The sequence below is a fragment of the Microcebus murinus genome, chromosome 6 (assembly GCF_040939455.1).
Source record: "Microcebus murinus isolate Inina chromosome 6, M.murinus_Inina_mat1.0, whole genome shotgun sequence".
NCBI classification, from domain to species: domain Eukaryota; kingdom Metazoa; phylum Chordata; class Mammalia; order Primates; family Cheirogaleidae; genus Microcebus; species Microcebus murinus.
Window position 1 is genome coordinate 45,819,034 of NC_134109.1, and position 27,995 is coordinate 45,847,028.

General features: G+C 37.9%; 1 protein-coding gene and 1 long non-coding RNA gene across 2 annotated transcripts; one reads left to right on the plus strand and one right to left on the minus strand.

Annotated features, from left to right (window-relative positions):
• The first annotated feature begins 5,741 nt into the window (after positions 1 to 5,741).
• LOC142871467 (uncharacterized) lies at positions 5,742 to 23,329 on the plus strand. Its single transcript, XR_012919723.1, has 4 exons — positions 5,742 to 5,853; positions 18,353 to 18,426; positions 19,074 to 19,140; positions 23,106 to 23,329. It is a non-coding gene; the product is annotated as an uncharacterized LOC142871467 (long non-coding RNA).
• Positions 17,175 to 27,984, minus strand: PTGDR (prostaglandin D2 receptor). The gene is made up of 2 exons (XM_012758014.2): positions 27,024 to 27,984; positions 17,175 to 20,047 (listed from the first exon to the last, which is right to left on the minus strand). The coding sequence occupies exons 1-2, from the start codon at positions 27,849 to 27,851 to the stop codon at positions 19,808 to 19,810; spliced, it is 1,068 nt and encodes a 355-aa protein (XP_012613468.1). The 5' UTR covers positions 27,852 to 27,984; the 3' UTR covers positions 17,175 to 19,807.
• Between the last annotated feature and the right edge of the window lie 11 nt (positions 27,985 to 27,995).

The window sequence follows — 27,995 nt, forward strand, 5'->3', positions numbered from 1 at the left end:
TAATCTTTGTAACAATTCTGTAGGAAGGTTCAAAGATATCTCCATTTTATAGATGAGGAAACTGAGGCTGAAAGGATAAGTACTCAAAGTTGTAAGTATAAAGAAGTTCCTTTTAGTATTATTTATATTATGTAAGTATTGAAAGCTAGCCTGACTTTCCATCAAAAGGGAGTTTTACAAATATATTACATGTTCAATGGAAATTTATGCAACTATTAAAAATATATCTCTGCCTTTATTGACATGGATACATGTCTACAATGTTAAATGAATGAAATGAGTCATGACACACTATGTGTAATATGGTTTAATTTTTGTAAAAATAAACACTTATACCAAGATATATGGCTAGTGGACTTTTCACTGGAAAACCAGTATGTACATACCCCACTGTTTCTTCTCTTCACAAATATTAAATTTGCTCACTAAAATTCAACTTATTAAAGATCAATGCTCAATTTTAAAACAATGAATTATAATTAAAAATAATATTTAAAAAAAACAAAACAAAACTAGAGAGACAGTTGGAAGACTTAGCAGGCATGAACCTGTGAAAAGCCATCTATATTATTATTAAATACATACATTTATTAAAATAAAAAAAATAATAAAAACAGTAAAAAAAAAATATTTAATACCTCTTATATCAGCTACCTATTTTATGTAACAAACCACTCCAAAATTTAGTGGTTTAAAACAGTCATTTCATTTTTTTCATGATAAGTGGGGCCAGTAATGTTGGTCTAGATTCAGCTAAAAGGTTCTTGTGCTGGTATTGCACAAGATTATTCTTGTGGCTATAGTCATCTGGTGGCTTGATGAGGGAGTGGTTTGTCTGGGAGGCCTCAACCCACAGGTCTTCCCCAAAGGTTAGCATGAGTCTGTTCCTATGGTAACCTTGTATTCCCACAGGGTGAAACTAGAAGCTGTAAGGCCCAGATGTGGGAGTTTCACACCATCACTTCTACCACATTCTATTAGACAAACTAAGACAAAAGGCAAGCCTGGATAAAAGGAGGGGGAAATAGACTCTGCCTCTGTCTTGGTATGCACACCAGGATGAAGGAAATGTAGTAGTCATTTTTGCAAAGAAGCTGCCATTCCTACTATGAAATCTGTACTTATTATATTTACACAATAGATTTATTTTCTTTAAGATTAAAACAAAAAGTAAGAGAAGTTCACTCCTGGACCATTTATCATACTTTGTGTTCCCTGATCTACTTTTCACTGTTAGAACATAGCCATCACTTGACATAATTGAAAAGGGGGTGAAGAGGAGTCAGCTTAGGGCCTGGAGGTTTGCCACTTCCATTTCCGTTGCCTGCCCCCAGCACCCAAAACATAGAATCACAAACTAGGAAATACTAAATCCCTACTATTCCTTCTCAGATTCTACTTTTCCTTCTGTCTTTTCTGTGGTATCCTCACATCAAATTGAGGAGAAGTAGGAGAGAGAAGAGCACTAACTTAAGAAAGATAGCAGATGAAAATGTGATTCATTTTTATGATATGGGGATATAAAGCCATCCTATAATTTGACTTGATATTAAGTATTGTCATTTAGGGTGTGTTTTGTTATTGAGATAATTACATGTTAAAAGGGAAACTCCTCCAGGTCATTACTGAGTTCTATGCTTTCATTTTCCCATAGCATTTATTGCCTTCTAACACACCACACATAATTTAGTTATTTACCGTTTTTTACTTATTAATGCTTTCCTCCTGCTAGAATATAAGTTCCCAGAGGGCAGGGATCTTTGTCTTTTTAATTCATTGATGTATCCCAAGGATTAGGACAGTACCTGGCATAGAATAAGTGCTCAATAAATATGTGTTGAATGAATGGAGGAGGTAGTGATGGACTCAGCCAGTGCTGCTTAAAGTGCTAACAAGATGATCAGATGTCTGGACTTGACTTTTGCAAGATGTACCCACACTGGGGACCCTGCTGAGAGCTTTTTTGGTGGAGTGGTGGGGACAAAAACCTGATTTGAGAGGAGCTATAGGAGAGAATGGGGAAAGAATGGAAGGTGACAAAGTAAAGATAGGAATGAAGACAATAATATGAATAAGTTTGTAGAGCTATGATTATGCTGAGAAATTTAGTGGTGGCTGGGGGGCCTGCGGGGTCAAGAGAAGTTTGTGTTTTAAGATGGATAGTAGCATGTAGATGGAAATCATCCCATAGACAGGGAGAAAAAGATGATACAGAGGAGAAATATCAGTAATTGCCAGTGCAAACACCTTGAGAAGTTGAGAGAAGGATTTAGGGCACGGGTAGAGGGGTGTCATAAAGAAGAACCGGCGTATCTCTTCCACCGAATCCAGATGGAAGTCGGTGTGTGTTGGTGGAGTTGGTAGCAGAGGATGAGGTTGTTGAAGAAAGAGAGAAGGGGAAATGTTGGTAATTTCAAGTAGAAAAGGTGTGCTATTGCCACCTGGAGTAGAAAAGTGCATTCACTGGGAAAGTGTGGTTGTTTATGTCTCTTTCAGGGTAAGATATAGTGGAAGTTGGCATTATATTTGTAAAGGCAGCATTCTATACTTCCTTCTCAAACTGGTTTCACATGCATTGTTCTCAATCTCAGCGAATGGCATCATTGCCCACGCAGTTGTCCAAGCCAGAAACTTGGAGTCATCCTTAACTCTTTCTTCTTCCTTCGCCTCTACATCTAAATAATCTTTTTGGTATTTATTTCTAAACATCTTTCAGATCCTTCCCCTTCATTCTATCCACACTGCTACTTTCTTAGATCTGGTTACCTGAATTGCTGAAGGTTAGATTCCTAACTGGTTTTCCAGCCTCTACTCTTGTCCATTTCTGTTAAATTCTCCATATTATGGCCTAGGTGATCACTCCAAAAAGGAGATCTGGTCACAATACTCCCCTGCTTATGAATATTCAATGTCTCTCATTGCCTTCAGGTGGAAGTCTAAATTCTTCAACTCAGCATACAAGACTCTTCATGCCCTGGCTCCTGCTTACCTCTCCATGAAGACAAAAACAATATAAGAGACAATAGCAGTAACATTTTGAAAATTGAAAAGAAAATGGACAAAAAATTACTGACTTGGCAGACCAGAGATAAACATATGAGCATGAAATGTTAAGAGGAAAATTAAAAAATAGAAAGTTTTTTATATTAGACAAAACATATATAGATTTATAGTTTAAGATTATTGTCTAAACTAAGAGCACCCCACTGCTAAATTTGACTGGCTTAAAAAAATAAACTAAGAACAGAGAAGAACATTAGCAAAAAATACTACGCATAAATTGGGGACCAAGATAATGTCCAAAGGAAGGAATGTTATCTGTAATCTAAATATAAAAATATGTCCAAATAGGGAACCCCCAGCCACTGTCCAAATGTGCAACAATTTGAACACCAAAAAGAATAGTGATTTTGTGGATTGAATCACACTGAATTTTAAAATCTATGTCTCTATAAGATACCAAAAAAAAATAAAATAAAAACAAACAAAACGAAAAACAACAACAACAAAACAAAAAGAGAGAGAGTAAACCAAAAAGAAAACTAATAAGTCATCATTGGAGATGGCTTGTAAATTGACTTTTACTTTGACAGTTGGTAACCAAAGAGAAAGAATTAAGCATTTATCCAATCTTTATGTAAAATGTGTATCTTAGAGTAATCAAATAGTCCCAGTTGATGAGGGAAAGTTTTATTTTACAGAAGAATGCTAACCAAGAATGTGGAAGAAATGACAGAATTAGAAAATCAACATTCTATCATCCCCATTAAAATGATTAATGAGACAATTAATGATTAATGTTCAATTGCTATTAAAACAATAATTTAGGTATATGATTGATGGTTACTAGACATTCATATAAGACCAAAAGTAACACTGTAGAGATCACTTTTATGTTGCAAGAGGTGGAAGGGGTACTAATTGTTCAATAAAAGGCTGACTGTCATTACCTTAATCCAGGGGTTGAATCTTAGCAACCAGTTAATATTTATCTTCTCCGATATGATGCAACATGAAGTATAACACCGTCTATGATATCATTTAAAAATTAACTTGACTTTGTTGTCTTTAACTTTCAGATTTAACTTTCAGGAATTGAGGAACAAGTTGAATGGCATGGCAACTTGGCAAGCAGACAAAGGAATTAGGACAACTGGCAGTTTCTTCAACGAGTCAGAGTCATTAAAAAGAGGAAAGAGGGGCTGTGCTAGATCAAGAGACTTAAGTGACATAACAAGATGTAAGGCATGGTCCTGCATTGGGCTGTGGTTTGGACAAATGAACTGTAAAAGACATTTTGGGAACAAATTATAGAAATTTGAGTATGGACTAGGTATTAGACAAGATGAAAAAGTATTGACATGGAAAGTTGGAGGACCTTAAGTAAAATAAGCAGGAGTTTGGGGGTATTTTGGGTAACTTTCCATAATGCACACATCCTTTACAAATAATAATGAAATAATGATGATGATAGTAATATGTAGTAGTAGTCTGAAAGTAGAAAGAAGCTGGATGAGGAGACTCTTACAGGCAGGTAGTGAAGCATAGCACCTCCCTTTGGGGCAAGGACTCCACAGCTAGGATGGTAGTCCAGGATCCTGGCCTTTTATTTTATCTATCAGACTGTATTGAATAGAGAGAATAAGATTCCTGAACAAGCCATCCCCAAATAAGAGAGTTTTATGGGGCATTTCTACCTCTGGATCTCATGAGAAATAGTCTTACCTGCTGCTCCTCTGCCTATTAGCCCAAAGAGCTGCTAGGACTTATTATCTTACTTGAGAAGATTCTTATTGTTCAAGTCAAGTACCAGAAAAAAGTTTGTAGGTTCCTACTGTCCCCATCTTTTATTGCCTTTGTTGTTTTCTGGGCATATAAAGATGGATGGGGAATAAATACTTCTGAAGAAGCTGTGGCTCTTCCTGTTGTACTTAGTTCCAAGTAGTTTTGAGAGAAAACTGGGTTACAAGAAGGAGATTAGGCACCTTATTTAGGATTTTTGAAATTCAAATCCAACAAACATGAGAATGTTTAGAGTGGACTCAGAGCTAGAAAGTGGCTGAGCCCTGAGGACTGTCCAAAGCTAAACCTCATCTCCTTTTGCCATTGGCATAGCAGGAGAGACACGCTTCAGTCACCAAAGTGGATCATTGTTCAGATTTTTCCTGCCTGGGTAGACCTCTAGCCAAATTAACCAACATCAAAGCTACAACTACTTTCTTTTCTTGGTGCTCCGTGGAACCCAACCTTAATAGGATACTAAAAACAAACAAATAAAAAACATTATTTAATGCTACCTCAGTAATATTGGGGCTTTGAGGTAGTTTTCATCCTTGATTTTCTTTTCCTTTTTATCATCTTCCTTTCCACTGAGAACTTCAACTCAAAAAGATTATATTAATATATTCTATGGAAAAAGTCTGTGTCACTTAAAAGCAGCACTAATAATAGAAATTAAATGGCTTTTAGCTAGAGATTGTCTTCTGTATCTTTCTAAGACTAGTGTGCTTTCTTGCACCTCTCAAAATTGTTGACTGTTGTGAAACAGATCAAGTTGTGGTTATGAAGCATCTTAAGTACTTGTGCTCCCTCTAGAGGAACAATATAAAAATTCAGGGCTATCAGGATTTGTCAAGAGTTTTGAGGTTAAATTTTGGTGTCACTTAAAAGAACCTATTTAGAAATAATCATCAAAATCTAGTTTTAATTAACTATAATTTTAAAATTATAAAGGTATCAATTCTCTATGATAATATCACTTTCATATAATTACTATTTCTAATTTGAAATATGTCCTTCCAGTTTGTCTGCTATACAATACACATAAAATGTGACATCCTGCTTTCTCTTATTGTAAGTATTTTCTATGTAGTAACATTGTAGTAATCATATCTACTGAGTAAATTGTAATCATTCCCCCTATTGCTGGACTGCTATATTGTTCCAATTATTCAAGAACAACCACACTTAGCATTTTTATGTGTGTGTAGCATTTCCATGTTTGTGGTTCTGTTCATAGGATTGAATCTTAGCCTTGAAATTGCTGAATCAGAGAATATGATCTTTTTTGAAATGATAGTACATATTTACACTGCAATTCCTAAGAGGGTTGTACCAATTTATATATTATCAGCAATATATGAACATAACCAATTTCAATACTCCCAACACTGGGTACTACTGTTTTAAAAGTGATTTGGTAATTCAGTGGGCCAAAAAAATGCTATCACATTGTTTTCATATGAATTTTTTTGACTTTTGGTGAGGCTGAACATTTCCCCAAGTTTATGAGTTTTATTTTCTCCTTTGAGAATTGTCTGTTCTCATTTTTTATGCATTTCTCTTTTGGAGAAGCTAAGTTTCTTATTTAGTAACGTGAGCACTTCCTGTCACTACCACTACCACCAGCACTACTAACTAGCTATCATTTGTTAAACAACCATAATATGTCCAATATTATGCTAAGAGCTTTACATATATTTAATCCTTGTGACAACCTACAAGAAGGAAGGAAGTGAGGCTCAGAGAAGCTAAATAACTTATCCAAGGCCACACAGCCTTGGACAGGTTACTTTCTACTCTAACCTCTGCTTCATGTAAAGATAAAATACAGTCATGCACCTCATAACAATGTTTCAGTCAATGATGGACTGAATGTATGCCGGTAGTCATCTAGTGAGTTAAGGTTAAATTATTATTGAATAAAGAAAAATAATTTTTATAGATTTAGTGTAGCCTACGTGTACAGTGTTTATAAAGCTACAGTAGAGTATAGTAATGTCCTAGGCCTTCACATTCCCTCACCACTCACTCACTGACTCAACCAGAGCAATCTTCAGTCCTGCAGGCTCCATTCATGCTAAGTGCCCTGAAAAGGTGTACCATTTAAAAAAAAAATCTTTTATACCATATTTTATTGTACCTTTTCTATGTTTAGATACATCAATACTTTCCTTTGTGTTCCAATTGCCTATACTATTCAGTACAGTAACATACTGTAGGTTTGTGGCATAGGAGCAATAGGCTATACCATTTAGCCTGGGTGGGTGGTAGGCTATGCCATCTAGGTTTGTGTAAGTACACTCTATGATGTACAATAATGACAAAATTGCCTAATGACACATTTTTCAGAATGTATCCTGTCATTAAGCCATGCACAACTATATATATTTATCCATATATAAAAATATTAACCTTTTGCAGTATTTTCTCCAGGCCTGTTTGCCCTTTTGTTTTACTTATTTTTAGACATATAGAAGTAGCATATAATACTGTAACTGTAAATCATTTTCAGAGCCAAACACATCTTGGTTTTAATTATGTGTCATACAATGGCCATTTGAAGTACTGAGATGAGATATAGTTGGCTTTCTTTAAAAACAAAGTGTGGTCTAGATTAATGTCCTCCAAATTGTTAAACAGTTATGCCTGTTTTATATACTGACTAACCTTTGTTTTCCTTGATTTATGAGATGCTCTTTGTTCATATAATAAGGTCATATTTCAACTTGTCTATTTCATCAATCTAGTTTATTCTTTGTACAATTACCACACTGTTTTAATTACTATATCTTTGTAATATGATTAAAATAGGATAGGACTAACCTGACCACAAGTATTTTTTTTAGAATCTTCTTCCCTTTTTATTCTCCGAGTGAACTTTAAGATGATTTTGTCAAAGTAGGCAAAAAAAAAAAACCCAAAAAAACATTTTTTTTAAGGGACTCAAAGCAGTAGAGAGTTTGAATGGGATTATCTCTAAATTAATTTTAGACACTGTTAGTTTCACATTCAGTCTTCCTAACCAGGAAGAATCATCTAGTTACTTTCTCAAGTCTTATTTTACATTTCTTAATTTTTTCTTCATGTTGTTACTACATATCCTGTTAAAGTTATTTCCAGACATTATATATTAGTTGCTATTGCAAACAGGACCTTTGTGTTTGTTTGTTTTTGTATATGTTACTGCTAGTATATAAAAATGTGACCAATTTTTATATATTTTATATTGTCATATTTATCTTATTCATTTTAATAGTTTGATTCCTTTATATTTTCTAGATATACAATATCAGTTAAGAATGATACTTCGCTTTTTTTTTCTTACAAAATTTTGCATGTAGGAAAGAATTAACATAGCAGGCCCGAGGCTGCTATTTCTAGAAAGGCCTGCTTGCAAGGTCACCTGCATGTGGTTGACATATAGAAACCTAGATTTGGGGAGGGTTCCTGCCATTCCCTACACGATAAGGGCGGTTTACTGTGCCTGGACTGTTTTGTGCACACAACATAGTTTATGCTGAACACCTGACTTCCTTCTAGGAGTCTGAAATTTTGGTCTGTGCCAGGAAGAGGCTGCTTATGTGACCAACTCCCTTAGGAGTCAAAACCTTAGGTGCCAAGTCTGTAATGAGCATCCTTGATAGACAACACTGCACCAGTGTTGTGAGTTTGTTGCTGGAGAATGAAGCATATTGGTGTGACTGACTCCACTGGGAAAAGGCTGGAGAAAGCTTGGGACTTGTTTTCTCCTGACTTCACTCCATGCAAATTTTCCCTTTGGTGATTTTCCTTTGTATCCTTTCACTGTAATAAACCATGGCCATGAGTACAACTATATGCTGAATCCTGTGAGTCCTTCTAGAGAATCCTTGAAACTAGGGGTGGTATTTTTGGCCAAGTCTAAGTATCAATGTAGGTGGAACTGCTCTGGGTGGCCCCGATGGGGAAGGGTTTGGCCCCTTCCTGATTTGATGCCTGGCCTGCTCCTCTCATGTGCCCTGCTCCCCTACAGATCTAGGGAGCAGACTTTGAAAATTACTGGCACCTACTACCTTCCTGCATTCGCTAATTTTTGTCATTGTCATATCCCCTTTATTTTTAATTGTGTTTGTTTTGTGTTACTTTCCTGATTAATTTAAGCTTGTCTTCCTTACCTCTCCCCCTCCCAAAGGATCAGTTTTTAGTTTACTTATATTTTTTCTCATTCTTTCATGTATCTATCATTTTTAATCCTGTTTGCTTAGGATCTGTGTTCTTTTCTCTCTCTCTTTTAATATTAGAGGTACTTAATTGCTATGATTTACTTCTAAAATATAGGATTGACTATCTCCTGTACATTTTTATATTAACCGATCTTGTTTTAATTTTTTACTAAATAATATTAGTTATTTCATTTAAGGGATTCCATCCCTATTCCCATAGTTATTTGACAGTCTGAAAACTTAAATTGAGTTATGTTTTGGGTAATGTAGCAGGCTAGACTATTTATACTAATCTTCCAGTTGAAAACAACTTAAAAATGCTGTATAAAATTTCAAAAGCATGAGAAAAGGTGATAAGATAGTAAGGATTTGACAATAAGAATCTAGAGGGAAAAGCAAATACAAAAGTTGCTTTTGCCTCTGAGAACATATACCAACTAAAGAAACTTGGGTTTTATTTTTATATTCTCTCAGGGTCCACAAGTTCAGAAATAAAAGTCTTAAGTTCTGGCAAAGGTGGAGAATCTAATAGGAAACCTTCCGGAATCAGGGCCCTAAAGGGCTATTTCCTTAGGTTGGGAATGAATCAGAAGTAAACCTAAACCTACTTTCACTCCTGAATCCCCTCCCCACCGCCCCCTCAGGAGATCTTAAGAAAAAAAAGTCCCTTGATGATGAACAGTGAGGAGGGGAAAAGAAAGAAAAGAAAAACCCTATCCCTGGGAAGTTACAAGCATGTGCTGGCAGTCTCTGTGAGTCTGTAACCCCAATTCCCTTCACCTGAAGAGTCCAAAAGCCTTATCCCTGAGCTGGTTTAAAGTAGTCCTGGACTGACCCTTGGTGCCTGGAGAATGCAAGTCCCCCTGGAGGAAGGCACTGTCATTTTAGGCATCAGGGAATCTCAGAAATATGAGTCTCATAATATCCAAGCTCACCAGAAAACAAGGTACCATAAGTCAGAATCAGCAGGAACAGACCTACAGTGCCTTCAGGTATCTTTTGCTATCTCAATTCTCACTTTGAACTCCAGGGACCAAATAGATTTGGATTCATTATAAAAAATTTTGCCACACACTGCCCCAAACTCAAGAACCTAATAGATTCAGATTATGGAACGCCTGAAAATCAATAAGCAAAAAGTCAGACAACCGAATAGAAAAGTGGGGAAAAGACTTTAAGAGATCCTTCACAAAAAGGGATATCCAAAAGAGAATAAATATATGAAAAGGTGCATATCAGGGATATGCAAAGTAAAACCACGGTGTGATACCACTATACACCCCCAGAGGGCTAAACTGAAATAGAAAGTATTGATGAGCATGTGGATTGACTAGATCTTTCATATACTGCTGTAGAAGTATACATTGACACAATCCACTTTGGAAGACTGCCAGTATTTGCTCTGTATAAAACTTATGACCTAGCAATTACATTCATAATTATATCCTTAATATAAATGCATTCATATATTCCCAAAAGATGTATAAAAGAATGCTTATTACTATTTGTAATAGCCTCGATTAGAAGTAACTCAAATGTCCATCTACAATAGAATGGATGACTATATTGTGGTAAATTCATACAGTGGAATACTACACACTATAGCAAAGAGAATAAAATATCACTCTCTGAACAACATAAATGAATTTCACAAGCATAGTGCTAAGTGAAAGAAACCAAGAATACACTGAACGATTCTATTTATATAAGAAAGTGGACAGAATTAATATATGGTATTAGAACTCAGTAAGGTGGTTTTCCTTTGTGGATGAAAACATAGATACAAGGGGATTTTAGAGGTGTCTGGGCTTCTAGTAGTATTCCATTTTTTGATGTGGGTAGTGATTAGTTAGGTGTTAACTTTGTGAAAATTCATTTCACAGTTTACTTATAATTTGTATACTTTTTTCTATTTATATTATATGTCAGTAAAACGTTGAAACCTTTATAAAGAGACCTTGAAAAAGACATAAGTAAATTGGGAGATATACCAAATTAATCAATAAATTCAGTGCAATCTCAATGGAAATCCCAATAGATTTTTGTTTTTGGTGAAACTTATCAATCTTATATTAAGATTTATACTGAAATACAAAGCACTGTGATTAACAGGGCCCACTTAAAAGAAGACTAGGTAGAAAGATTTAATGTACCAGGTAGTATCAAACTACAGTAACTAAGAAAATAGGCCAATGGAATAAGCACAGACATACAAATTTGGAAACTTGATATGTGACAGAGATGATATTTAATATCAATAGGAAAAAGATGGACTTTTTGATAAGTGATACTGGGACAATCAGTTATTTATATGGTAAAAATGCAAAATTGGATATCTACATCACACTGTACACAAAATAAATCGCAAGTGGGTTAAAATCCAAGAGTGAAAGACAAAACTATAAATAAATCTTTTATAAATAAAGAAAAATGTTTCATGATTTCAGGTTTGGAAAAAATTTTTCAAACCAGACATAAAAAGCTTAGCCATAAAATAAAAACGTAATAAATTAGACTCTCATAAAATAAAAATTTCTATTCATTAAAAGTCACCATATGAGAGTGAAAAGACATTATGGAATGGGAAAAAAAAATTTGCAACACATATAACTGACAAAGTAACAGTAGGTAGGACATTTATAAATCAATATGAAAAGATAAACATATTTAAAAATTAGGCAAAAGATTTGAACAGAAGCTTTATAAAAAGAGGATTTCCAAATAGCCAATATGAGTATGAAAAAGTATGCAACATCAGTGTTAACAACGAAAATACATTTAAACCTCAATGAGATACCATTACAAACTTACTAGAGTGGCTAAAATAAAATCTAACAATAGGAGTGTTGGCAATGATGCAAAGCAATGGAAACTACCAAACAATGCTGGTGGTAGTGTAATGGAAAATAATTTTATAATATAATAAAGGTGCACCTATCCTACAACCCTGAAATTCCACTCCTAGGTATATGCCTTAGAGATATTCTTACACATGTCTAACACAGGACATGATAAAAATAGTTAAAGCAGCAAATGTTCGTTGTCAGCATGTTACATGTTCATATGGTGGAATACTGTTTGGCAATGAAAATTATGAACTACAGCTATACACACAGCAAGGGTGAATCTCACAAAGATACTATGTAGGAGGCACCATCCAGATCTCCTATTCCCTGACAGTGTCCCCACCTCCAGCTCCTGTGAGTATTGGTTGCTAATAGCTCAGAGGAACTGGTCCTTTCTCTAGAAAATTGCCCTTGGCTCAAAGAGTACCCCCCGAAACACCTTGGCCAATGGCTTACTGACCACAGGTGTGTTGGTGGGACCAACACTGCAGTGCTAGTCAAGCTCCAGAAACCCCCTTGGGCCCAGGCACTGCGGCTGAGACTTCATCCTTGTTTCACTCCTGTCCTTGCCCTATGCTGCTGCCTTCACTAATTTTTCCCTGAGAGCAGGAACTCCACATGCCACATGCACCGGACTCCTTGTCCTAGACTCTGCATGTGAGAATTCTGGTCTAGGACATATTGCTCGGCTTGAGAAAGCCACATTGCTAGGCTTAGAAAAAGATGGCTATATAATGATGCACACATAGGTGGTAAAATAAAGAAAAGCAAAAACATGATTTCTCAAAAATCAGGACAGGGTTTACCTCTAGGGAGAGGGACGGACTATAATCAGGGAAGGCACACAGGTGCTTCTGGTACCAGCAGTGTTCTATTTCTTGACCTACATGTTGTCTACATGGATATTCACTTTATAATTATTAACATTATTTAAAATTATATGCATGTTGTTTGCACTGTTTAGTATGTATGATATATACAGAAAGAAGAAAAATTTCCATGTAATTAGAGAGATTATTTTGGTTTCAACTTGAATAAAAATGTATTTCCTAATCAGAGAAAATGTACTTTTACTTTCTTCTCACATTTGTTGAGATTTTCCTTGTAGCCTAGTATACAATCAAGGCTTATAAATATTTCATGTGTCATATTTTTCAATAAAATATGCTGTGGGTTTATGTATAATTTGATATCCATTAATTTAATTGGAATTACAATTAATTGTATTAGTTATCTGTGACTGCTGAAAAAATTACCCCAAAATTTAGTGGCTTAAAACTGTGGTCCCTAACCCATAGGCTGCAGACCACTAGTGGTCTGTAGCCTATTAGGAACCAGGCTACACAGCAGGAAGTGAGCAGTGGGTGAGCCAGGGAAGCTTCATCTATATTTATAGCTGTTTCCCATCACTCCCATCACCGCCTGAGCTCTGTCTCCTGTCAGATCAGTAGTGGCATTAGCTTCTCATAGGAGTGAGAACCCTACTGTAAACTGCACATGCGAGGGATCTAGTTTGCATGCTCCTTATGAGACTCTTGCCTGATGATCTCAGGTGGAGCTGAGATGGTGATGCTAGCTAGCGTTGGGGAGCAGCTGCAAATACACTTTATCATTGGCAGAGAGCTTTGACTGCACAATAAATGTAATGTGCTTGAATCATCTTGTAACCATCCCCCCCCCCCATCCAACCCCTGGTCGGTAGAAAAATTGTCTTCCATGAAACTGGTCCCTGGTGCCAAAAAGGTTGGGACTGCTGGCTTAAAACATTTCCCATCTCATTATTTCTGTGGGTGAGGGGTCTAGGTGCCTCTTGGCTGGGTCCTGTGACTTTGGCTCAGAGTCTTTCACAAGGCTTCAGTCAAGATATTGGCTGGGGCTTTAGTCAGCTCGAAGCTGGGCTCAGAAGGATCCATTTCTAAGCACAGTCATGTGTTTGTTGGAGGATTTGGTTCCTTTGGGTTGCTGGACTTCACTTCCTTGCTGGCTGCTGGCCAGAGGCCTCCATGGCACAGCTCATAGCATGGCAACTGGCTTCCACTGATGCAAGCAAGGAAGGCTTTTTGGTAACCTAATCTGGAATGTAACATCCTTGATTTTTTTTGGCTGTATTCCACTCATTTGAAGTAAGTCTCTAGTTCTAGCTCACACTTGAGGGGAAAGAATTACCCAAGGGCACGAATACCAGAAGACAGGGAGACAGGGATCATTGGCAGCTCTTTCAGAAGCTGTCTACGACCAGTGATGTAACTCACTAGCTGGCTTCTCACGTCCTTGGAGGATTGCTAACCATTACTAACTAAATAAAATCCTGACAATACTCATCCTTGATGGTACGATACAGAGTTCTGAATGCATGTAGCAGCTGGATCACAAATCTACATTTAACAGTCAGAGATTGTGTCTTTATGACTTTGGGTTTGGGGCCTGTATTTCAAACACTGTTCATTTTGTCTGCCCATATCATTTTACATATTGCATGTATCTTTGGAAGTCACTCAAGCCTCTTGATACACCTTGGTATGACCTGCTCCATGTCTTTCTTGAAGTGCCTCTAGGGTCACCGAAGAATTACAGGTCTATATCATAGCCTATGCTTAAAAACAGTCCATTCTAAACATACCCTGCCAATTTGATAAAATTCCATTTGAGTTTTAGTGATGTGGCAACAAAAATATAAATATATTTAAACAAACATCTTTTTGTCTATTTGATCTACCTTGATTGATGGTAGAGCATAAAATCATCCACGATAATAGTGTTATGTTGATTTCTCATGTTTCTAAAGTTTTTTCCTTTGTACTTTTATTGCCACATTATTTGGTCAAACTAACTCAGTGCTATAAATTCACTACCAATTATATTTGTAGTCATATGTTGAGACTTGCTAACCATTTAACCATTTAAAACTTACTGCTTTAAATTCTACTTTGCTTTAGATTTTTTTTCACTAACGATAGATCTTTGATCCCCTTTTTATCTTAAGCTTTGTGGGGGTTCATTTTATTTTGGATGTATCAATCATAATCAGCTATAATCATAATCAGTTTGCACTTCATCTTTTTAATCTAATTGAGAACTCTGGGATTTGGGGAGAATTAAAGAAGTCTTTTCCAATTTATTATGAATTGTGTTTTGTGGCACTTACATTTCTATATGCTATTTTGTAATGATAAGAAATTGTTGACAGGCTACCAACTTCATTGTTTGCCCAGGTCTCTATATAATGCGCTGCTAGACTAATCTTAAACATCAATTATCTCTGATTTGGGGCTTCGGTGTTTTAAAAGCTATGCCCCCGACTGTATCATTTGGTAACATTTGCACCACATTGTATGCTTTTTAATTTCTAGTTTGTCCTCAGTTTCCAATTAGATTACAAATGCTTTCATAACATTTGGATCATCATAAGACCCTATGTACCTGACTTAAAATATACTTTCTTATCATATTTGACTTGACTATGCTTTATTGTCCTCTTTGGTTTAAGCATTTAAGTATCACAGCAAACAAAAACATCAAGCTTATTTCTTCTCCCTACATTTGATTTCATACTCTCTGTAACTAGAGCACAATAGGTTTCTATACACCTTCACTGCAAAGATTTTAAAGAGTGAACTGACTCTTGAGTTTGTGCAGTTTTTAAATTGTCTGGAAGATTGGAATGTTCACCTTGCTGATATCAGGTGAGACCTGCTGATTCATTCTACTGAGTTAGGCAATTGTGGAAAGGCAGGGAGGGGAAGCCCTAGTCACAGTACCACCCCGCTGCAAGTGCAGCTTTCCCCACCTAGAGGCCATGCTGGGAACACCCAGACCAGCAATTCCAGCCTCACTCAAGAGAATAATTATAAGAGTGCCACTCAGCACTGTTTCAATAAGACAAAGTTGTTTTACAACGTTAAAATTATTGCCTATACACAAAATTTTTACATTATTAATTTTGTTAATTATGAGTTGCTATTTCCTGATAAAACTGAAACACATATGATGTTAATTTCCATAATGTCTATGACAGTAGGAAAAAAATAGAGAGCAAAAATATTTTCTCCTGCATTTGTTATTTTCACCTTTGGATGGCCTAAGAGAAAAGTCCTTATATGCTGGAATAACAACATTTATTAGGTACATAGGAAACTATGACCAAGTCATAGCAGCCCCTTATTGAATATACTTATGTTTTGGGGATGAGAGAGAACACCTTTTGTTCAATATATGTTTATAGTATATTTATAAGCCTTCTACAGTACATATCTTAGTTCCTAGGAGAAATAAGAAAAAAATAGGTGATTATCTAGTCCTCCAGGCTTTTAATGCATGGAAAGGGAGATGAAATGTATAATGTATTCCTGGAAACATACAAAAAGATCAAATTACAAAGTTTAGGAAAAGCTTTAAATATTTTAATGGTGATTTCTATCCTTCAGAGAGCTAAAAAATATTATTAAATCCCTAATGAAAGCTCACCTTAGATATAATCTCTGAAAATGTTTTTGTGAATGAAGCCTCTTTAGTGTGTTTTCTTTCACATAGAAAAACTGTCAGGCTTAGGCCCAAAAAGTGACCACAAGAGGCCAAAGAAACAGCACATATGAGGGAGCATCTTTACTTCCATGGGCCAAGTAGGTGAGACAGGTCTCATCACTGCTATCAGAACTTTAAACATGTGAAAGAAATCAGTGACTGCTGCCAGTAAAGATATTTAAAAGCTGTGACTTCCTTAAGAACATTACAGATAAAATGCTATAGGAGTTCAAGTGTGAACGATTACTTGCAACTGAAACGATCCGAGAATCAGCAGTCAGCAAAACAAAACTGGAGTCTATTGCATATTTTCTTGTCTTTTTATTTTTTGTGTGGAGGAGTGGTTCTCAAATTTTAACATGCATGAGAATCACCTGAAGGGCATGCATGAGAATCACCTGAAGATAAAGCATAGATTGCTGGCCTCACCCCAAAGATTCTGATTCAGTAGGTCAGAGTGGGGGCCAGATAACCTGCATTTCTCGTAAGTTCCGGGTGATGATGCTGCTGCTTGTCCAGGACCACTGATTGCTTTTTGGGAGAGAATTTTAGAGTGGAATTACTGGAGCAATAGGAAAGAACACTTTAGGCTCTTGATATACACTGTCAGGTTGCTATCAAGAAAGGCTGTACAGATTTACAAACACACTAGGGGAACATGAATGTTCCTCTTAGAATAACCTCTTTGTTATTGAATCATAATTTTTTTGTTGGTCCTTGATAAATTTGACTTTAATTTTTGCACTTCTTTGAGTAGGCTGGATTTTGAAAATATTTTTTTTTTTTTTTTTGAGACAGAGTCTCACTTTGTTGCCCAGGCTAGAGTGAGTGCCATGGCATCAGCCTGGCTCACAGCAACCTCAAACTCCTGGGCTCAAGCAGTCCTTCTGCCTCAGCCTCCCGAGTAGCTGGGACTACAGGCATGCGCCACCATGCCCGGCTAATTTTTTCTGTATATATTAGTTGGCCAATTAATTTCTTTCTATTTTTAGTAGAGACAGGGTCTCGCTCTTGATCAGGCTGGTTTTGAACTCCTGACCTTGAGCAATCCACCTGCCTCGGCCTCCCAGAGTGCTAGGATTACAGGTGTGAGCCACCACTCCTGGCCTTTCCTCTTATATAAACTATTTCTTTGTGCTCTTTTTAGTTTTCAATTGGAGTCAAAATTCCTACCCATTTTCAATACCAAACTTAAGCATCTTCTCCCCTGTGGAGTTCTCCTGACAACTCTACATATCGTCCCTAGTTTGGGCCTCCTCTTTGAATGGTACTCAGTGTGTGCATTTACTACTGAGAATTTCTATGCTGTATTGTAACTGTTCACATTCCTGTCTCCCCCAGAAGACAATGAGCAGAACCAGGTCTGAGTATTATTTATTCTTTTCCTCAGTACCTAAGCAACTGCTTGGCACAGGGTCTGTGTCAATTATTTAATGAACTAATGAATAAATCACTGAAGATCACTGGAGTTGATTTTAACTCAACATGGATTTCATCAAGATGGTATATCTAGATTTTGGAAAAAAACAAAGAGGAGCACTAAAGTCTCCTCATAAATAAATCTATGACAACTTGTTTAATAACATATAAATGCTAATAGGAAAATATATAAAAATTCATACTATTAAACTGCTAGGGAATGAAATATTGCCAGCAACTGTTTGCTCAAAAAAGAAAACCAAGCCTTTTCCTTTCATTTGAAGAAAAGTAATTTCCTCTGCAAAATATTACAAAATTATGTTTATTGATTCATCTGGGACCTTTTCAAGTTATCTGGACAGTTATAACACACCTGCCAAAAGGAGGGTACAAAAATGATGCATTTCCTCTGACAATAAAACACACATATACTTATATATTAAACATACAGATGAAAGTTAAACTTTAAAAACAATTACATTTCTTCATCATGGCATACTCTCAAATTATACTTCTTATATTCCTGATTTGGCTTTTTCACAGTTTTGCTATACAAAAAAAATTGCATATATATATCTCCAGGTTTATGCCATCTCTGAGATACTTGGAACAACCAGAGGTGAAAAAAACGAGGCTGCTGCTAAGCTGGAAACAAGGTAAATACTTGTACTCTTGTCTTCAGATGGGGTTGCTGGCTGGTGTCGTCGAGACCCCTTAAACGTAGCAGGCTCTGCATCTCGGAGGCCGAGTATGTGGGGTACAAAGCATCTCCAGAGATGCTGAAACCCCTCTTCCCTCCCCTATCTGTTCTTTTACCCAAGTGAAAGCTCTTACCTGCACACTGGGTTTACAGTCTCCTTTTCAGCTGCAGCTTCATTTCCCCACTCTTCCCCTTAGGTCTTCACGTTGCTTTGTAAACTTTTAAATTACAGTTAAAGTGCTCAGTTACGTTCCTTCTGAGCTACATCCGGCTCCAGTTTTGAAAGTGTAGCTCTCAGGAACCTCAATAAGATCTTATTGTTTCCACAAAGAACAGAATATAGCTGTAATAGGTAGCTGTTAAGGTAGATGTTAAGGCCATCGTCACCACCCTCAACTAAGTCCTGGGTGGGCTTTTCGCTCTTGCCAATGCCAGGCTTCTTTAAATGGCCTGGCTTCTTTAAATAGTAAACATGGTTCTCTGGTAAGTTGCACATCACTTTTTTTCAAAGAAGCATAAATCCTTCCACCAAAGATTCCATCAATATGTTAAAACTTTTTGTAAAATGGAGTTTCTAAAAATTGAAAGAACATTTTTTTGCAGCCTACTCCCAAATTCTGATTCCTACTGACACCCCTGCCTCAATACAAAAGAAATTGAACTTCACAAGGTAAAAATTAATTTTCTTTTGTCTGGGATGTATGCCATGGTCATATCTTGCCTTGTGTCCACTTATGGACAATGTCTCATGTCCACATGAGACAGTGAGTCCTCCCCAGATTGTGGCTGGGGAAGGCCCCTCCAACTGCCTGACCTGGTCATATTTCCCACTTCACTTCTCTTAGGGGCATCTATAATTTAGGCCATCCTTAGAACAACTGGCAAAGAATAGAACTAAACAGGGCAATTATAATATGAAATGAAAGAATCAGGTTTCACTAGAAATGAATAGGGTAAGAAATTGTTATGCTTTTTAAAAACATCCATCACATAACTGTAGACGCATAGATCTCAAGGCCTCTCCAAAAATTAGGGCCACCAAGTACAAACGTTGGGACAATTAATATCATTGCTTTACAACTTTTAACATTGTTTATAATATTTGAAATTTTAGTTGCTGTTAACAGAAAATGAAAAAATGCACTGAAGGGGTTCATGACTATAGAGTGACAACACAGTGTTATGATATGTTAAGTACTTTTGAAAATATATTTAGATGCTTTGGTTAAGGGAAATAATTTTTAAGAATTTAAATTGTAAGATTTTTCTAAAAAAACATGGTTCTTTGACTGAAAATGCAATATTTTCCTCAGCTTACCAGAGAGTGTAAAACAGTGTCACAGACTGGATTCCATGTTAGTTTGGCAGGAATTGCTGTGCCAACTCTTATACATAATAGGTCTTATGCAAATCCTGTGAAAAAACATCCGAAATAGTGAAGTTCTAAAAATGATGAAAATCCAAGGGTCCACGATTGAAATCACAGACAGAAAACGCAAAGCTCGGAGGTCTTCCTTTTCTTCAGAGGTTCCGTTTTTCTCCTTGACATCTTTAAATGCTCCATAGTAAGCACGATACTGTTTTGAAGAAAAATATTCCATTATGATATTGAAAGGCTGATAGCAGCAATAAATTCACTTACTTAAGTTTCTGTAATAAGAACACTGCAATTTAGCTTGGAATACTCATTTTTGGTGAACTGATAAGCAGCTAAGGCCACTGCAGCTGCTGGGTGATCATGGGGAGCCCAAAAGGTGGGGGCAGACCTGGGAAGTGGGTGCAAGTTGAGGCACACAACATAGACCCAGTCCGAGTAAGTCCCTGAAGGCTGTTCTACCTGCTGGGCTCCAGTTCCTAGGTCCCTGCCAGCCCATGAGCATCTGTTGAGTCTTTTACAAACAGGGTCACCATGCTTCCATAAATGCAAATTTTTTTTCCAGCTAGTATTCTTACAATCCATACTTTCTTCAGTTCTCCTTTCTTTCTTCTGCCTGTTTCCTATCCTCTTTTATCAGTTCGCTCAGAAATAAATCACATTTATGAAAGCCACATATATGGAGATACCAGTGAAACAGATATTTTAATCAATGTGAAGAGACAAGAAATACAACAAACAATTAAAAGACATGAGGTAACTTGAAAGAGGAACTGTTCAACTCATGTAAACTGCTCTACTTACTCTTAGCATAGTTTGATTGTTACCTTTTCATGGCTGACATCCTTTTTTTCAGGCTAGTGGGGAAAACACGCACAAAAATATAAGGCTGCTTACCTGTGTCTAACCAACTGTTATTGTCTTCATCTTCCTTGAGGTCTCTGCAGCCTCCTCAGAGCCCTGCAAAACTGCCTCAAAGTATAGCTTTTCCTGGCCATTCAGCCAACACTGCTATCTAGACTAGCACTACCATTGCCTCCCACTCTGCCTAAGGCCGGCCACCTTTTGTTTTTGCCATTACATTTCTCATGCATACTGAAACTCTAAATCTATAATGGAACACATGGACTCTAATGGAACAGAAAATATGCAAACTCAACATTAGTAGGAAGGGATATGGATAAGAGAACAGACTCATTTAAGGCAATCAAGGAACATCTCTGTAGAAGATGCATTTTCCCATAATCATTTTCTTAGCTTTCCTACTTTCTTCTTTATAGAGCATTTCAGCAGGTTCAGCCACTCCAATCTAATGCACTTAGGAAGATGCTTTCATTGGGGTCAGCTGTTACTTATATCTGGCTGCCCTCTCCCATCCTTTCTGTTTAATACTATTACTGCTACTACTAATGGCTAATGCCCTATAGAGCTTACTATTCTCAGCCACTGTTTTAAGTATATTACTTCAAAAAAAATTCATTTTATCCTTACAAAAATCCTATGAAGTGTGATCATTATCCCCATTTTACAGGTATGGAAACTGATTACATGCCCTAATCTTACCTCCCTTCAAGGTCCACCTCAAATATTATCCCCTTTAGGAAGCTTCTTTGAGGCAGTGACTATACACATCTGCTGTAGGGTCTGACTACTTGGGTTAGAGTCCCCTCTTTGAATGTGTGACTTTAGGCAAGTTATTCTATTTTCTAATTTTTACAATGAGGATCACTGTGTATCTACTTTTTAGGATTATGGTGAAGTTTGAATGAGATGGTATGAATAAAACCTCGAGAACAAGTTCTAGCATATAATAAGAACTAAATAATTAGCTAGCATTGTTATTTTATCAATTAGGAGTGGATCCTTTCCTCCTCTAAACTCCCCATGATCATTACTCTCCCTCCTGTGTTATAGGTTATGCAGGTGCATGTGATGTTTTTCTCATTTGAAATCCCCACAATACATATTATAGAGTGCTTTGGACGTGGTAGGCACCAGATATGAATGGATACACAGATGACAGTAGGCTATATGCTTAAATTGACTTTAAAAGCAGATTCTTTATATGAGTTTGTTTCACACTAGCCTCTTTCTGCTCAAAGTAGAATGTGGCAAAATGTAACTCCAACTATTTGAGAATGCTTGATTAGTTGGGATCTGAGCAACTTAATGATATTTGTAAAATTAAAACAAACTATTTCTAAGCAGTATTTATTCATATCAATTCTATTAGGTTATTTGTATTTTCAAGTCACTTGTTTGGATTGGAAGTGTTATTATTCTACATCCAGCATTTTTACAGTAACTCAGATTCCATAAAAAGGACCTATGAGAGCAGAGTGCCCTCTCATGGATTTAGGAGTCATTGAACAACAAATACTGCTGTTGCCAACTCCGTGGCTGGACATCCCTGCTGGGGAAGACCCCTCTCGATTCTGAGGCCCTCTTCTATTCAGTCCACCCACCATAACACCCCACACCTCGCCCTCTGCTCTTTCCCTTTAAAGCCACTTCAGACCCTTTTCCCTGGGCCCATCTCTTGCCTACCATCCCTTACATGCCTCTAACAGCCTCCTGTGGAAGGAACATCCCACCCCATTTTTTCTGCCTACTAAAATTGTGCACATACAAGAATTACCTCCATGCATGTGGAATACCCTCTATTCACTTCTCTGACTCCATAGATTCTGAAGTAAGTGATTACACCAACTCATATCAATCTTTACCTGGTTTTCAAACCTTTCGACAGTAACATCTAATCTATACACGTTCACCCTCTCTCATCCATCTCTACGCCCTCACCAACCTCTAGTACACTCAGGTCTTCTAAGGTAAAAATAATTTTGATGAAAATATGTTATATGCTTTAGATAAGACACTGCAAAATGCCAATAAAGCTCATGCCATATTCTCTATACTTTCTTCCTGCTGTATCAAATTGGAAATTTGAAAATTCAATCTAGTTAAGTATCATATTCTAATCCAGCATTCTTGTAAAGTTAACAAAAAATCATACTCCAACAAACTTTTTGCCAGCTTAATGAAATATTTATTTTATGGGTAAGCTGTTGTTGTTTCCCCCAACCTTCAGATACAGCCTTATTTTTCCAATTGCTAGCTCCATTCCTTAGAAGAGTGGTTTCCAAAGTGTGTGTGTGTGGGGGGGGGGGGGCTCCAATACCCATTCAGTGGGTCCATGAGGTTAAAACTATTTTCATAAAAAGATACTATTTGCCTTTTTCACTCTCATTCTTTCACAGGTAAACAGTGAATTTTACAGAAGCTATATGACATGTGATGACATCATCATTGCCACAACTAATGGACTATGTGCTCGTATATTCTTGTGTTTTCTGTATTACTTTGTAATATAGTAGGTTGAGGGTATACATATGTGCATTTTCAGAGACTTTCAATACTTCTGTGCTCTTAACATGATTTTATTATTTACCCTATTATCTCTGTAATCTTACTATTGTTCATTAAATCATTTTGAAATCCTAGTTTTTCCTTGTACCTATGGAAAAACACAAGTACATTTTGTTATCTTGTTTTGTAACAATATTTTTATTAATATAATTTCTTAGCTTTATTTTTAGTATGATAAATACTGATAGATACAATCCACATAAATAAGAGCTGTCTAGGTCCTATTTGTAAGAGTATAAAGGTGCCCTTAGACAAAAAATTGTTTGAGAACCACTGCCTTAGACTAGATAACACTATCTCTTCCTTTTTTTTTTTTTAGTATTTAGGAAAGTTTAAATTTTGGAACGTTTCTTTAGCACAGTTTTAGTAATTATAATTCCTCAGTATTCTTTAGTGCTGTGATTTTATATTGCATATAAGCATGGTCTAAATCATTATTTTGTGTTTTTTTCTTTCTCTTCTTCAAATGAACATGTGGAATCAGAATACACAGCAAGTTTCATTTAATTATTTTAAAATATTCTGTTTATGATCCACTGATCATAATTGGAACATCCCTTGTATTACTTCTCTTATCAATATAATAATTTTAAAAAATAGGAATTCAGAATTAGAAATATTTAAATGTAGGCTTTTACCTAGTTATATATGATGCAATAATTTGAATGGTCCCTTTTATTCAAGAATACAAATGCTAATTTAAAGTGCCTTGATGGTCACTTTACATAATTAGCTTTTTTATATAACACTGTTTATTGCGGAGATCATATTTCTTTCTTTTTTTTTCTGAGACAGAGTCTCACTCTGTTGCCCAGGCTAGAGTGCCATGGCGTCAGCCTAGCTCACAGCAACCTCAAAACTCTTGGGCTCAAGCAATCCTTCTGCCTCAGTCTCCCAAGTAGCTGGGACTACAGGCACACACCACCATGCCTAGCTAATTTTTTCTATATATTTTTAGTTGGCCAATTAATTTCTTTCTATTTTTAATAGAGATGGGATCTCGCTCTTGCTCAGGCTGGTTTCAAACTCCTGACCTTGAGAGATCCTCCCACCTCGGCCTCCCAGAGTGCTAGGATTACAGGCGTGAGCCACCACACCTGACCTGGATATCATATTTCTTGATTAATTATCTATGTCTAGAAAGAAATAATAAATGGAAGTTATATTTATTAATAATTGTGATGCTAATTATTGAGGCCAAGCACTAGGTTAGGAGAGATACACACACATACACACACATACATATATATGTATGTAATTTCAAATCTTCCTAATTATTTTACAGAACACATACGACTATCCTCATTTTACAGATGAGGAACATGAGGTCAGAAAGGGTAAATAAGCCTCTACTAAAGCTAGTAAGTGATCAAGACAATTCAAACTCATGTCTGATGCTAAAACCCTTACCCTTTCTAGAAAATGATGGCTCCTGTGAAAAATGCTATCAATATTACATATATTTGGAACTTTACAAATTTTGTAGAAAATCAATTTCAACTCCATTTAGTCCTTCAATCTTCTCAATATCCTATGAGTTACTCACATCCCCTTACAAACATGTCCAATTGCATTGTTCTTTCCACTGTATCATGTTGCTTTCAATATTAGTCTTACTAAAACATTCAAATTCAAACTCAGATGAAAATTTCCATGCATTTGACTCTCTGCTTTTATCATAGCATAGGTAAGTGCAGCTATCACTCTAAAATAGTGGTCTGTAAAAGTTTTCTGTAAAGGGCTAGATAGTAAATATTTTAAATTTTACTGGCCAAGAGGCAAAATCATGAATATTTGATAGGTCTTATGAGAGAAGACAGATTTTCACAATTTTTTATTGATGAAATTAAAAACGTAAAAGTAACAATGATGACTGACTATAATTATTTTGTAATACACATCTAAGGAGAAGAATGAAAGGTTTTCTTGGCATAGTTTTTAGCTTACTTGGAGCTCATATCTCTTGGGCCCTATCATCTAACTCATTGCAAATATTTATTTGTAAGAACTATTCTTAACTCCAGAACTGTACAAAGACAGCAGGCAGGACAGATTTGGCCTGTGGGCTGTGGTTTGCCAACTCCTGTTTCAGAGGGTGGTTCTACAAACACGATCCCTGAATTGGAAGCTTTGATATCACCTGGGAACTTAAGAACAAAAGTTCTTTAAAAATGTCTAAATCAGAAACTCTAGTAAATGGGGCCCAGCCATCTTTCTTTTTAAAAGCTATGCTGATGATTTTGAAGATGTTAAAATTTGAGAACCACTGCTATATATAATCTATGCCTATATCTGTATCGATATATTTACTTATTTTGGAGAGTTCTGATCCTATCCCTGTATAATGATGCTATAAATACTCTTCTCCCACACATTAAGGACTTCAGGGAAAATCACTTTATATTTCCCCTTCATCCATCATTGAAAGTAATATACAAAATTGCTACATCTACACTATGATAAGAAACTTAACAAATTTTCCTATTCATATAAGTCTCAGGACTCCAAAGACATTGAACTGGTAATTAATGTATTTAAATGCTGTTCTTGTTGAACAGGTACACTGGGGGTGGAGGAGAGGAGAGAGGCAATACCGAATAAGGTCTCTCAAGGCTCAGCCACTCCTAGGTGTCTTGGCCAGGACCCCCAGGGGCCACTACCTTCAAAAGGATGAGATAGCACCTCTTACATTTTTCTGGATTGAGCTTGAACCAATTATTCGAAGTGAAGTATCACAAGATCGGAAGAATAGGCTCCACCTGTACCTGCCATTAAATTGGCACTAACTGATTAACACTATGGTACTCACATGGTAGTAATATTTTCCAGGGATTAGGGGATTGGGGTGAGTAAACTCACAACTAAAGGACACAGTGAGCATTGTAGAGGGGAAGGGTATGCCTCTAACCCTTGGGTGAGGCAAAGACATAAAACGTAACCAAAATGTTTGTACCCTCATAACATCCTGAAATAATAATAATAATAAAAAGACGAGATAATTCAATCTCCACCACTGTCCCCATTAGTAAATTGAAACTTGAGATAATGGCTTTCAAGTCACCTCACTTGCCAAGATAGAAACAAAACCTGTCAAGACAGGTTGTCAAAACCACAAGACCTGCTGAAACACAGCCTCAGCTTCTACCACTACCATTCCTGGGCGGCGGCAGCAGATGCGGCGCCTCAAAGTTTACCCAGAAGCTTTTCAAAATTAAACCTGTGCATTTAGTCACTTACCTTTGCAAACCATTCTAGCAGAATTAAAACTTCCCTTTTTCCCTTCCCACGTGAAGAACCCCCAGACACCGTCAGCCTATTTTTGATACCACTAAAATCGTGGGCAGGTCTAACAAGACATCACCTGGCCGCCAGGGAGTAGAGGACTTGTAATGCCAAGAAGGAAGCAAATTCTGCTTCTGCATCTCGAAAGTCTGGGGAGCAAATAAGACCTTCAGTTCTCCTCACAGAGGAGGGAGTTCTGCCAAATGGGCGCTGTTTTGTTAAGCTAAGCAGACAGCGTCAGGCTCGGTCTTTCCCTTCACTTCTCTAACTTTCCGTTTTTTCACCCCACAATTTGGGTTATATCTTGGGGTTGTGGAGGGAATACGGCTTGGGGAGCGCTGCAACAAACCCTCCTAGGTTGGGGCGCAGCTTCTCTCGCGCCGCGTCGATGGCGCTCCACGCTGCCCGCCCCGCGCCCGCGGCCGGACCGCCCCAGCGCCCTACAGCCTGGGCGCCCAGAGACTCACAATTACGGGCAGGGAACACATGGTGAACAGCACGGTCATGAGGGCCAGCAGCAGGAGGTGATCCAGCTCCTCCAGGGGCGGCGGGGACGCCTCCCTCTCGCCGACGCGCAGCTCCCTGGTGCTGGAGGGCGCGAGGCGCCGCAGGCGCCGGTGCATGGCGTAGAGGTTGCGCATGGCGCCCAGGTTGCACAGCACGGTGGCGAGGACCAGCAACGCCATAAGGCTGGCGTAGAGCACAGAGTAGCCCAGCACCGACAAAGAGCCCTCCTCGTGGACCATCTGGATGAAGCACCAGGTGCCGGGGCAGTACTGCACAAACTTCCCGAAGCCCGCGAAAGGCAGTGAGCAGAAAGCCAAGCAGAAGGCGCTCACGACAGGCGCCACCAGCGCACCCCGGCGCGGGGTGATGTGCCGTCGGTAGAAGAAGGGGTGCCCCAGGGAGAGCCAGCACTCCAGCGCCATGGCAAGGAGCTGCAGCATCGAGGCGAGCCCGAAGAAGGACATGAAGAAGGCGAAGACTTGGCACAGCGAGTTGCCCGACGCGGGCACGAGCACCCACAGGCTCCGGTTCTGCGCGTAGGCAGCCAGCACGACGGGGCTCACGAGGCACTTGCCCAGCAAGTCGGTGACCGTCAGGCCGCACACCAGCACGTAGAAGACCGACCGCTGCGGGCGCGGAGGGCACCATCCCAGCCCCGAGCGCGCCAGCAGCCCCAGGGCCAGGAGGTTGCCCAGGAGGCCCGCGCTGAAGAGCAACCAGCCCATTGTCGCGGAGTTGCCCTTCTCCACTGAGGTAGCGTTGTGGCAGCCGTAGAAAGGCGACCTCATGGTGGGCCGGAGCGGCGGCCGCGGGAGGGCTAGGGCCCAGCGCCCGGGTGCGGAGGAGCCCCCTGCCGTCCGGCGCGCAGCTCTGGCAGAGGCTGCGCCCAGAGGAAGCTCCGCGGGCGGCGGAGTGTTCTCCACACAGCCGCC

Coding starts and splice junctions, on each gene's coding strand:
- PTGDR (XM_012758014.2), bottom strand. CDS start 27,851: ATGAGGTCGCCTTTCTACGGCTGCCACAACGCTACCTCAGTGGAGAAG. Junction 20,048..27,023: donor TGTGTTCCCTGCCCGTAATT/GTGAGTCTCTGG, acceptor TCTTCAAAACAG/TATCGTGCTTACTATGGAGC.